Source organism: Danio rerio, chromosome 20 (genome assembly GCF_049306965.1).
Source record: "Danio rerio strain Tuebingen ecotype United States chromosome 20, GRCz12tu, whole genome shotgun sequence".
In the NCBI taxonomy this organism is placed as follows: Eukaryota; Metazoa; Chordata; class Actinopteri; order Cypriniformes; family Danionidae; genus Danio; species Danio rerio.
The window spans coordinates 38,728,095-38,741,189 of record NC_133195.1 but is presented as its reverse complement, the minus strand read 5'-3'; the positions used below and the strand labels follow the sequence as shown (position 1 = coordinate 38,741,189).

The window sequence follows — 13,095 nt, the reverse complement described above, 5'->3', positions numbered from 1 at the left end:
ACATGTCATATTATCAAAATTATGCAGCGTTTTAACTGCCTAATGCTTAATTTATGTTTTAGACATGTAAATACACACCTGTACAAGCTGCAACATAAATATTGTTCAATTTTACTTCTGTCTAATAATTAAGATTAACCGGTGTGTAAGTGTGAACAACATAATATCTTTACATAAATAAATTTAATAATTAAGAATAAAAACAAACAAAAGGTTCAAACTATCTAAATTAGATATTGAAACAACATTCTTAATGATTTATGATTGGAGTAAGATAAAACGAAAGATACAAATATGAATATTCTAAACCACCTCTTAAAATTAAGCTCTTATTTGAATCCATTTTAAAAACTAAAACAGCATTGTGCACTGAAAAGACTGAGAACGCAGTGAACCTTTCTCCACTAGTAATCCTCAACTGGTTGGATCTTATTAGTTATTTGGCATTATTGTTGGGGAAAAAAAAAAAAAAAAACAAAGAGCAGGAAAGTATCACCTTTTACAAAGAATCTAATACATACCATTTGCAATTGCAGCTTCAATGCATGCAATCTGCAATAAAACAGTAGATTAGTAAACGATGTCAAATGTCAAAATATGTTGTTATGCATGTTTGTTTTAAATAATCACACAAAAATCACCTGCAGTGGCTTCTCTGGCATAATTTCAAAGATGTTGATTGGATCTACTACAACCTCAGAATCATATTTCTCAAGCAAAACCTGAAAAATATAGAAAGCAGAAAATGAATTTGAAGACAAGACAAAATCAGGTTTGTTCACGATAAAAACACCAAGGGAAATGTGATTGTGAAATTAAAGATATACACACCAATGTAGCTTCTTCAGAAACTTTTAAAACTCGTGCTGTGCACCAACTTCTTCTTACTTGGGACCAAATGACACATTCTGAACCAACAGGCTTCTTTTCAGTTGCTCGTCTTAAACAACCCAAGTCTGTTTTTAAAAATAAAAATGATAAAACAAGAATGAGGCCATTGCATACAATATGAACAATGAACACTGAAAATATACAGCATAAAATGCATCAAGCTCAGTCTTACTTGATTGAATGATCTCGTATGATGGTGCCTCTGGTTCCTCAACAATGCATAATTGAGAGTCTGTGTTATTCATCAAGAAGCTATCTATAGTCACTGAAGAAGCTCCCTCTGAGTGCTGAGGCAAACCTAGATCTGTCTCTTTAGAAACGGCATGCTGGTTTGTGTCTGACAGACCTGTAAAACATAAAGCAGGTTCATCTTCTGTGATGGTTTCCAGCTTCTTGTGCGTTTCAGAGAGCACTGTACTCTCTGTAATAGGCAAGGTGACATTTTCAGTAGCCATCTTGAGTGGGTCAATCTGTGCTTCATTTTCAACTCCTGTGCTTGACAATAAATTTTCTTGCTCAGAAAGTTCCATTTCAAGAGCTGAGGTGCAGGTTTCATTGTCTGCAGGGTCAGTGTCTGTGTCAAAGGTAACTACTGAGTCAATATTAACTTTGGATGCCACATAATCATCATCAGACACCATCTCTGCTCCATTAAAGAGTTCAGCTGGAGGGGTTTCAGGATTCCGAGTTTTCCAATGGCTTTTCATTGTAGTGTTGATGTCAACCCCATCGCAATCCAGCTTGACGATGTGTGGCATTTCAGAGTTCCCCATTTTCTCAATGGTGATATTTAAAGGCTTGTCATTAACTAGCTCATAAAATGCATCATCAGCTGTTTCATCCCAGAAACCCTCAGATACATCAAAACCTTCAAGCTGGCAGTCAAATGCATGAGGGGGCACATCTGATAGCTTGGGTGGAAGTGCTTTGACATCACCTAATTTGACTTTTGATTCATTTCCATAATCTACAAAGGTAATGGAGAGTGTGTCGAGGTCCTTAGATGTTACTTTAGCTCGATACCACAAATTGTCTTCCGTGAACAGAGCAATGCAAGCACTTCCAACTGGCATACAGTCCTCCCTTAAAGTTGTTTCAGATGCATTACCTATATTCTGTAACATATCAGAAATCTCTTGAAGTTTGTCCATGGCCACATACTGACACCAGAACAGCTGAGGGCCCTTGATGTACGAGGTGTATCCGGTGATCACTTGACCAATTGAGATGTCAGAGTTCTTGTAATAGGTACAGACCTTGATTTCAGATGCTGCATCCTTTAAATCTGGGATTGCAATCTCTGGTTTAACATGATCCTTGCAGACGGATCCCAGCACTACACCATTAACATCAAGTCTCACCTCCCACATGGTTCCTGACATTTTCACAAAGGTGCAGATGACCTTTTCAATATTTTGCTCAAGTACTTGTTTGAAGTTGGGAGCAAGTTCTTGGTCTTTGCTGTCAACATTCAGTTTATGTACAGAGCAATGGATGCTGTACCTAGGAAATGACGCAAATGATTGACCAAGATGGCAAACATTTTTTGAAGAAATCACCGCTGTGTTTCCAAAGTCGACAAATTCAACATCAATCTTTTCATTAGTGTTTTTCCGTACTACTGCACGGTACCAAGAGCTATCATCAGGAAACATTGCACAGACCAAGTCTCCCTCATGAATGTCACTGGAGTCAATGTTTCTGCATCTTGACTGGTCAGCATTTAACTTCTCCACAAGGGAATAAATGTCATCCTCATCTGTTGCAAACTGAACAAAGAAGCTACAAGGGCTATTGCAATGAGAAATGAAAACCTCAGCTTCTAGTCCCGGTTTAATTGATTTGATTGGAAGTGCTGATTCTTTCAGAAGTGCTTGGGGCTTAGGTTTAACAACTTCAGGTTTGCTAAAGGTACATGGGTGCCTTAAATTACCTTGACTCGTTCGTAGTTCTGGTTGTTTCTGGCAATTATTAATTGTCCCAGAATCTCTTGTTGGTTCTGGTCTTCCATTTGTGGAAAATCCCCACCTGCTTTGTGGCTGTTTTGATGCAACGTCATTACTTCGTTGAATTGCATGACTTTCACGAGACTTTGGAACTTGATCTATGGCATCTCTCTTTGGACCAGTGGAACTTTCCTTCTTACAGGCTGAGGCTTCCACACTTTCTGCAGCTCTGCTCTTTAAACCATATTTTTTGAATGTGCTAGCATCATTTTTATGGATTTCATTGTGAAACTTCTGTTTGATCAGTGCATTCACTTGAGTTTTTCCATCATAAAGTTCCAAAATAAGCTTCCCTGCAGGTTCTTTCGCCACAATCAAAGCAGTGAAACAATGACTGTCCGCAAATTTACGAAACCAATTATCCACATCGCATGGTAGTTCTTCAGGCATATCAGAGAGCCCACATTCAATTGCCTGCACCGGAACAGACATGATATCTCCTGCTTCAATTGGAACTGGCAACAAGTCTGATTTATCAACTTCCAGTGTGTCACCGTAATCCACAAAATTGATTACAACTGATGGTTTTGTAGACTTTATTTGGCCTCTGTACCAAAGTCCATCAGTGTATTTTGCAAAGCAAACCGTTCCAAAAGTCTGAGGACACTTGGTTGCCTCTAGCTGATGGCACAGAAAGTTGACCTTTTCTGCAAGTTTCTCAACCTCATCTGAATTCCTGGCAAGATGGCAAAAGAACTGATTGACACCCTTTACACAGGTGATACTCACTTTCTCATCACATCCAGTCTTGACTCCGTGTGTGGAATAATAGTAGGTGTCCAGGCGAAAGGGTGGAAGAGGAGATCTTTTAGAGGGTGCACGATCAGCTAGACGTCTCTGAACAAGGAGATTGCAAATGCTTTGAAAAGGGGTCTCCAAATCCACCACATTGAAAACAACTTTCTGTGAGTCATACATTACAGCAAATATGGTGCATTTCAAAGGGACATTCATAGATGCTGCAGCATCAACAAACTCTTGAAACTCCAATGTGGCTTCTGTGCTCCAGTCTGAAGATGAGTGCAAAACCGGGTGGATGAGGTTATACAAACTGCATCGAAAGGCTTGTCCTTTCATCTTCAAAAATGCAGGAGTAATCTTTCGAAGATCTTCAATTGCAACCTTCTTTGTCTGCCCGTAGTCAATGAACAAGACATCAACATGGGGTGTTTGATGCTTTTGAATGACCAAGGCTCTGTACCATATCCCAGTTTCAGGATGACGGGCAACACAAGCTGCTTCCAAAAGTGGTTCAAATTCACTATGAGAATAGAAACGTTGAATATCCTGCATTAGCACTTCTAAGCATGCTGCATTTCTGGCCTTTTGACACCAGAAGTCATTTGGATTCTCAATGTAGGACACAGTTACTTCCAGTGAACTTCCAATTGGAAACAAGTACTCCTTGAAAGCAGATGCACTGTCCATTACAACAGAAGAACTGCAAGGTGTTTGGGGTTGAGTGCCTGTCAAGAATACGCCAGATGCATGGGTGGTTTTCAAACCACAAGATCTTGTAGCTGAATAATCCACAATGCTTTTTTCACTTACAGCAAAACCTGCATTGCACAATAACTTGCTCACATCCTTTTCTCCATCCAAACTTGGGTCCACCAACTGAACAATGTGAGTGTCTTGTTGTTTGTCCTGTACATGCAAATCAATGATTCTGTCTCTGACAAGTTTTGAAAAGAACAACGTAGCTCTCTCCTCCCAGAGTTTTAATCTGGGTTTAACACCATGTAAAGAGCATTTTACTGCCACAGCTGGTAGCTGCTGGAATCTTAAAGGCAGCTGTCGAAGGTTAAAACTATCAACAACTTCTGTGTTGCCATAGTCGAGGAAGTAAACTTCTGCTGTCTTGTCAATCACCTTATAGACAGCCGCTCTGTAGAACACACCATCTTGTGCTTTAGCTGCACAGATGAGACCAACAACAGGCTTTCTAATCAATGATTCAGTGCTTGTTGGATCACTGTACAGATTTCCAAGGCCATTCATTAGCAGATCGAACTCATCAGCATAACGCTGTGTTTGAATCCAAAACTTTCCAGGGCTGTCAACATGCTGCACAACAGCCATGTGTGTAGAGTTAGGTGTGAGAGTTTCTGTGAAAAAGACAGGTTTGTTCACTTTAAGGTCAGAGTAGGTCTCGTTAATGTGTGTGCTCTCGGTTGTCCTTGAAATCTTGCTTTTCTGAGATGATGGGCTCTTCTGAACAGCGAAATCTGCAAGAGTCATGTCAGAGTCCAGTGAACATTTTGGTTTCAGTTCAAACAATTTGTTTATGTTTGTGTTCTCCTCTCCATAAAGTGTTACATAGTGGACACCCTCAGAAAGGCTTTGATACTGAAACTTGGCAATCACTGTGCGATTGAGCAACAGAGATTTCAGGTAGTCAATCTGTGAAGCAGTCCAACCAACACCTTTGTCAACAATTCCATGCAGAGAGCAAACATATGTTACAACCGGCATTCTGAAGAATTCAGAGGCAAGTGGCTTGACATTCTCAACTTGTACAAATTGTTTCTTCCCATAATCCACATGCAAAACCTCAACCACATTGTTTGCAGACATGACTTGCTGCAGCACAGAACGATACCATTTGCCATCACTTCCTCTTGATGCACATGGGCTGCCCAAATTCTCAGCTCTTGCAAAATAGCTTCCTACTCTTCCCTCGTAATACTGAGTGATCTGTTCAGTCAACTTTTTCAGCTCCTGAGAGAAAACCTTAAGCTGACAGAATATTCGAAATGGACTTGTTACCTCAGTGATAACAACAGTCTCTACAGTATCGGTCTGCAGCTCAGGAAACATGTAGGCCTGCTGCTTTTCCTTTTGCTCAATGATCTCAACTGGTTTGGTTCTAATGGAGGAAATTCTCTTAAGATCGCTAGTTCCGGTGCTGGCCTGCAAAGATCTCACAACAAACTCCATGAACTGATCACTGTACAATTTCTTTGCAAAGCCCATTTCAAACATCTGCCTTGACAGACAAGGAATGTCAAGAAGGAATGTTCGGTGAGCTACAAGAACATCTTGAACGGTGGCATTGACTCTTCGACCACAGAAGGTCTTCATAAACTCTAAGGCCATTGAGGACCAATTGTTTTCAGGAGATAGTGGTAAGGCATTGGCAAGAATGCAGAATTCAACTTCAGGAGGAAGATAGAAAAAGTCACTTTTGCCCCATGCAAGAGTGTTGACAGCAGCACGCAGTGTTCTTCCTTCATCAATTAGGAACACACTGTACTCATCAGAATCTCTGGACACGATACGAGCTCTGTACCATGTTTCATACACTTGTACAAGACACAAGTCTCCAGGGTTTCCATCTGATTCACTAAAACCCTCTCTGGGATACTGAATCTCTTTTTTCAGCTGCTGATATGCAAATTTTCGATCTTCATCAAAATTCCCCCAAAACTCTACCAGAACACATGATGGGTTGAGATTTACTCTGGTAATAAGTACAGGCACATTTGAACCTTTTGATGGGAGTCCCGGAATGGAGCACATTGTGATTACTTCAGTGACTCACTCGCTCCAATGTCAGAGTATCTAGAAAGAGAGGAGAATAGTGAAACATTAATACTCATCTATTAACCAAGTTTTTGTAGTAATAATAATAATTATTTTTATTAATAAAGTGAACATTTAATCATAAAAACAGAAATGAAGATACAGTATCAGAGCTCGAAACTGTGATCATTTTGGTCACATATGCACCTGAAATTTAATCTATGCAACCTCATAACATATTTAGGAGCATTTGTGTGACTGCATATAATGGTTGTAGCACGACTTGTTTAGATTTTTTTTTTTTTTTTTATAGGTCTTTGCCACTATATTGGTTTATATTAGATTGTCAGATGACAGGGAGCTTTTGTAAGCGGGAAATGCAAACGGCTGAAGAGTGAAATTTTTGCAAACCCGCTCTAAAGTTACAAATAATGGCACCGATGACAGCAATCAAGTGGTGAATGTTGATCCGCTAGCCGAGATCAATCGAATGTTTTCAGAGAGTGTCCGAATCTCGATTTACTGCGTGTTCAGCACAAAGGTCCGCTAAAAGTATAATCTAACACAGTAAAGGCAGCTTCTTTGGCGATGATGTGTACAAAGTTTAAAGTGAGTCTGCGACTCATAACAATGAACAGTATTGCGCCAGTGGTCATCGCAAGAATCCTGCTCGCTCATATATTGGGCCAACTAACTCGCTTGATTTTTTCCACAAACACAGAAAAATGAAAATCAGCGCATAATGACACTGGCCATTTAAAATGACACAAACCGAAACCAGTGGTAGAAGTGAGACTTTTCTTACTTTTTTGTCCATTCTATCTTAAGATGTTTATTACTTTTCTTTTTAATTTTAAATGACTGTTTTGCAGCTTTCAGCCTTAAATTAAATGATTTATTATAATCTTTCATTGATTTTGTAGCAGGAATACTATTAATTAAATTGACATGTATATAAAAACAAAATGTGTATTTCTTACTGCAATGCTTAATTTTTGTTTGCAAACCATACATTTGTTTTTCATAAAGTAACAATAGGACCTTTTATAGCAGATAACTAGGGCTGCAACAACGAATCGACTAAATCGACAAAAATCGATTACAAAGTGTTGACAACGAATTTCATAATCGTTTCGTTGTGTCGCGCGACATTGAGACATTTAAAAAAAAATTTTTTAAAGCAGAGTGAACACGGTCTCTCTCGCGTACTGATACAGAGTTCGGCGCCTCATAGACAGGGATGAGGTAAAAGGGAGTTCAACAGCAGGGTCCTACTTTTGTTCCATTTTAAAGTGATGACTGTAAAGTCCCTGGTACTGATGTTTTACTTTTTTTTTTTTTTTTTTACTTTTTTTACTTTCTGAGGCAGAGAAAGCTCACGCTGAGCAGGGCTCTCAGTAAGGGACCATGGGAAAAGTGCTTATTTTTTCTTTTTTTTTTGACAACAAAACCACCTTAACCCTGCTGATAAAGACGTGATGTATTATCACAATTATGCAGCGTTTTAACCACCTAATGCTTTTTTTATTTTTATTTTGGCTATAGAAAAAAAGCAGGTTTAAATATTTTGAAACCCATTTTAAAGTCTTTAATATTAGCCCCTTTAAGCAATTTTTTTTTTGATTGTCTGTAGAAAAAACTACTGTTATACAATGACTTTCCTCATTACACTAGTTAAGCCTTTGAATGTCACTTTAAGCTGAATACTAGTATCTTGAAAAATATCTAGTAAAATATAATGTACTATCATCATGACAAAAAATAAATAAATCAGTTATTAGAAATGAGTTATTAAAACTATTATGTTCAGAAATCTTCTTTCCAATAAACAGAAATTGGGGCAAAAGGGTTGCTAATATTCAGGAGGGCTAATAATTCTGACTTCAACTGTATACAGTTATTTTCCACCCTGCAAAGGAAAGAGAAATAAATACAATAGAATAAAAATATTAAACAAACTGTGCTTTAAGCATCTTCACTGTAAGAAAAACATTTTAGCTACAAAAGTCCTTCAGTCAAGAGCAGAGGTATGTTTTCCATTTGTTGATGGATTATTAATCATAAAAACAGGTGGCAGAAGGATTAATTGCGTGCTGTTTCTTTAATGGTTTCTCTTTCGCGTGTTTTTTGATTCTCAACTCGTTTGTTTATGACACAAATGAGGGTTTATATGAATAATCACTAAACATCGCGTTTTGACACCTATTTTTGACACCTATTTGACTATTCGCGCACCTCCGCTGACTTCGCGAAACGGCCGAGGCTTTTATACTCGCCGCGTTCGCTGTTGTGATATTCTTTACAACGACAGGGGGCGGTCAAAAGATACCCACACTAAAATCAGACGGATACCGGATAAACAGAGAAGTAGGAAGTTACCGGAATTACGTCATATCATAATGGCTTTCTATATTTTTTAACTAATTATTTTGTATTGTTTTTATACATTATTTTAATGATTATAATCATTTTTATAAGCATTCAAGCTTTTTTAAATATCAAACTTTGATGCATCACTTGCTTTTGTTCATATCTCAGACAGTTACCATTTAAAGTTTATTACAATATTAATCACAAGAAAACAGGAGTTGCTCTACAAATATATTTTTATTATAGCAAGAATAAAAGCAAAAAAAAGGACACTGACTAAAAAATACTGATGTTGTTTTTTTTTTTTTTTTTTTTTACATTTAGCCCAATCCACAAATATATACATCAGTGTAAAACCTATGACTGGTGAAAAACATATTCAGTAATTGTGTACCTCTCCACTTTTGTCATGGCCTCTTTTGGCATAAACAAACTCATCCCTCAGGTTTTTCCAAACTTAACAAACTTTCCTCCTTTTCTACTGCTGTTGCTATTTCTAGCAAATACTTATTGGTCATCACTTGCTTTTGTTTATATCTCGAACAGTTATACCTATTACAATTTATTAAAATATTAATGATAACAAAACATGAGTTGCTCTACAAATATATGTTTTATTATCGCAAAAACAAAAGCAAAAAAAGCACACTTACTAAAAAATACTTATGTTTTTTTAGATTTAGCCCGCTCCACAATTCACATATTACTGTCTGGCTAGTTTCTGTCCTCCCGATCTCTCTCTCTCTCCTGCTCCCTCCATGCCGGTCATTTATGTACTGTAGGTCCGCCTTCACGACAGCTGATGCCTGTCATTTCTGTAGGTCTGCCTTTTTGACAGTTGATTGGTCAGGAGACCAATCTATCATCATTTGGCGACGCAGCGCGGGAATGTAAAAAGCATGTCAGGAAGAGCGGGAGAGAGCGTTTTTTCTTTTGATCTCGTTTTTCGTGTATTTTTCCAACATGATTATGATTTTCGTTGTTTTTGCTTAACTTTCGTTTTATTTATTTCGTTTAATTATTTTGCATTACTTTTGCCCACTTTAAGAAATTTTGTGAGGTTTGTACATTTTTATTTCAATTGATTTGTATCTTATTTTTTGGCTCCGCTCCTTCCCAACAATATAGCTGCATCTCCTCAAGTTCACTCTTAGTGTAAGGTGGATAGGGAAAATGTCATATGATTTCCATTTTGCAAACACGTAGAAAATGTATTGTTAAAGACATCAGGTAAGAGGCGAAGGTCATCTTGGTTTATTTTATTCAGTATAGGGAAGAATGCGGCACAAGGGGTTAGGGGTTATTCATGAGTTAGAATTGTTTTGATATATTTATTTCTTTTGTTTGTCTTCACTATCATCCCCTTGCTCGTGTTTAACTAATTTTTGTTTGATACTTTTGTTTGAATTTGCTACTTTATTATATTATTTTTGTTAGTGTAAATATTTATCTCTTTGTTTGTATATTTGGGCATTTTTCTTGTTTCACTTTTGTAAATTAAATAACTTTTGTTGGCAGTTCTGTTGCTTACACCCTCACATTGTGAAATTACCACACTTTTTAAATGTTTTTCCTTTTAGGCTGAGTAAGTTTCGTGAAACAGTTAAGACAGATAGGCGTGCGCTTTGTCTACAACATGATTTCTATTCCTGTACTGCACTGGAAAACCAAAATGTTTCCACACAGATGACTTAAATGTGTCTTGGGGATCTGCAATCTCAGTACTATGTAAAGCAGCCATCCTGCGTCCAGTAGTAACGAGTGTGATGCTCACTCAAGTCCCATGACATGACATGCACTAAAATACTAACTTTAGAATATAGTATTTAGAACAAAACCTCATCATTACTAAAGCAATTTAATAAAATGTGATAATAAAGATGTGTTTAAATTGGTTCAATTAGTTAGAGACAAGTGACGTCAACCTAAAAAATGGGCAGTAGGGGGCGTGAGAGTACCGCGGTACGCCAAGAGAGTTTCGCGATGCATATCGTGGTTGGTGATATTTTGGTTCAGTTTTAATATCGTTACACCCCTAATATATATATATATATATATATATATATATATATATATATATATATATATATATTAAAAGGGACTAATAATAATATCGAGCTATTAAGATTAAGATTTAAAATATTTAAACCTGCTTTTATTCTAGCCGAAATTAATGAAATAAGCCTCTCCAGAAGAAAAACAATATAGGAAATACTGTAAAAAAAAAAAAAAATCCTATGTTAAACTTCATTGGGGAAATATTTATATATTAAAAAAATTCACAGAAGGGCGAATAATTAAGACTTCAACTTATAATCGTTTTGAATAATCGGGATTACAATTATGACAAAAATAATCATGATTATGATTTTTCCCATAATCGAGCAGCACTAATTACTAGTACATCACAGGGGTGTAACGGATCATGGTTGATCCAAAATTTGTATGGATCACAACTCATGGTACACATGTGACCCACGGATTGATACATTTTTTAACTTGTAGATTCATTCTAAATTTGTACCGATTGCAGAGAGATCACCTCTTGCATCATTCAAATCCCATGTATGAAAGCATTTAGGCTTTCCTGTAAATTATAATGATGATGGAAGAAGTTGTGGTGGGTTATTCGGGATGTGGTGGGCTTCTTAACCTAAAGGTGTTTTCTGTCACTTGTTTGTTTAGCCTGCATTAACGCATTCAGTGTAAGCTGCAGGATTAATCATTGAAGTATCGGGATCTCAACAACCACGCAAAAACTATAAAAATGGTGATTTGCATATGTTTATTAATCATTCGAATCGCAGCATTCAAATCTGTATTAGAAAAAAAAATAAAAAGAGATTCAGTTTTTAGTCTTTTGAGTTAGTTATGAAGTTACAAACAGCCAACGTTTACAGTTTAGATAAAAGCACTGATTTTTATGGTAAAGATTCAAATCACCATCATACGGTCAAAAAAAAAAGTTGTAGGCAGCAATTACATTAAAACCAGCCATCAAAAATATCCCACTGAAAAATTCTTCAAATACGATCCATCTAGCAATGAAACGAAGTATTATAAGTGAATAACTGAATAATTTATTGAAAATGAGACTTAAAATTTGTATGAATTGTACAAGTTATGTTAGATTTTTACATGTAGTGTTTACAGCAACAGTAGTAGTAACAGTGAATATTTTACAATAAGTTACTGAATATTATACAATTAACTTTTATTCATCTTATCATTTCTTCATGTTATTTTTAATAAAATTACAACTTCTAAGCTCTGTTTATTAAAACCAAAAGTGTCTTGCAGTAATGTTTTTGTAATAAATGGAAAGCAAATAACATTCCTCTTCTCTTTTTGGCTGATCCAAAAAAATGTTCTGATCCGTGACTAAAAAAAAAATAATGTGATCCTAACCGTGAGATTTGGGATCCTTTACATCACTAATACATCAATATAAATATAACACAAGAAAAATGGCAAAAAAAATAAAATAAAAAACGTTTTTGTAAAGACTGTATGGCTCACATTTCTTACAAGTGCAGCCTCAAGTTATTAACAAAATTAAATATGCAAATAAAATATAATGTATTTTACCATTACTTACAGAATCAACGATCAATTTATAGACAATACAATCATTAAAAAGTTGAATTATTTAGATTATGGATGGTCTCAACTAACGTTAACTGTAATGTAAATAGCAGGAGCTCATAAAATTAAAATAAATTTAAATAAATTTCCTACAACAGATAACAATCTTCTCCTTAACCTTATATCCGAGGAGTGCACCAAACAGGTAATTTATAACGTTAAATCAGCGTTTAAAAGCAAAATGTTACCGTTAACTTAATTAAAAATGTTACGTTACTTGATAAGTTACCTTATAAAACCAATTTGATTCAATGCATTTAAACTGTTCATAATTCGACACTTCTCAGCAGTTTGCGACGAGTAAAAGAGTCAACATTCTCGTCAATGTCAATTATATTAGTTTACAATAATTTAATGCACATCGCAAAAAACAAATAACGTTAGACATTTAACTTACTACAAACACTCACCACTTCAGGTTAAATTCCGCTCTGAACTCAGCGTTGACCAACGACATCTTGGCCTCTCATCAACCGTCGAAGCAAATCAAAGGTAAGCGAACTGAAAAGGGATTTTTCCCCAGTCAAGCGTAGTTTTAGCGAACAACAAAGATACAGCAATATGAAAATCCCAGAAACAAACCGACATCCCACAACTAAACAAGCAAATTAACAGACGCCTAACTAGATCCAGCACTGGTACTTTCGCGCCTCCTTCC

The 13,095-nt window shown here is 36.4% G+C and overlaps 1 protein-coding gene across 4 annotated transcripts in view; it reads right to left on the bottom strand.

Moving 5' to 3' along the window:
• tdrd6a (tudor domain containing 6a) overlaps window positions 1-13,095 on the bottom strand; it is a 25,016-nt gene extending 11,921 nt beyond the window's left edge. For 3 of the 4 annotated variants that reach the window (XR_011007692.2, XR_012395637.1, XM_073932886.1), the window contains exons 1-5: window positions 12,848-13,095; window positions 1,064-6,461; window positions 832-956; window positions 642-722; window positions 522-552 (exon numbers count right to left, since the gene is read on the bottom strand). Coding sequence is in view for 2 of the 4 variants with exons in the window: in XM_073932886.1 (XP_073788987.1) it covers window positions 522-552; window positions 642-722; window positions 832-956; window positions 1,064-6,419 (5,593 nt within the window). In the remaining 2 variants the exon portion in view is untranslated. 4 annotated transcript variants of the gene reach the window in all.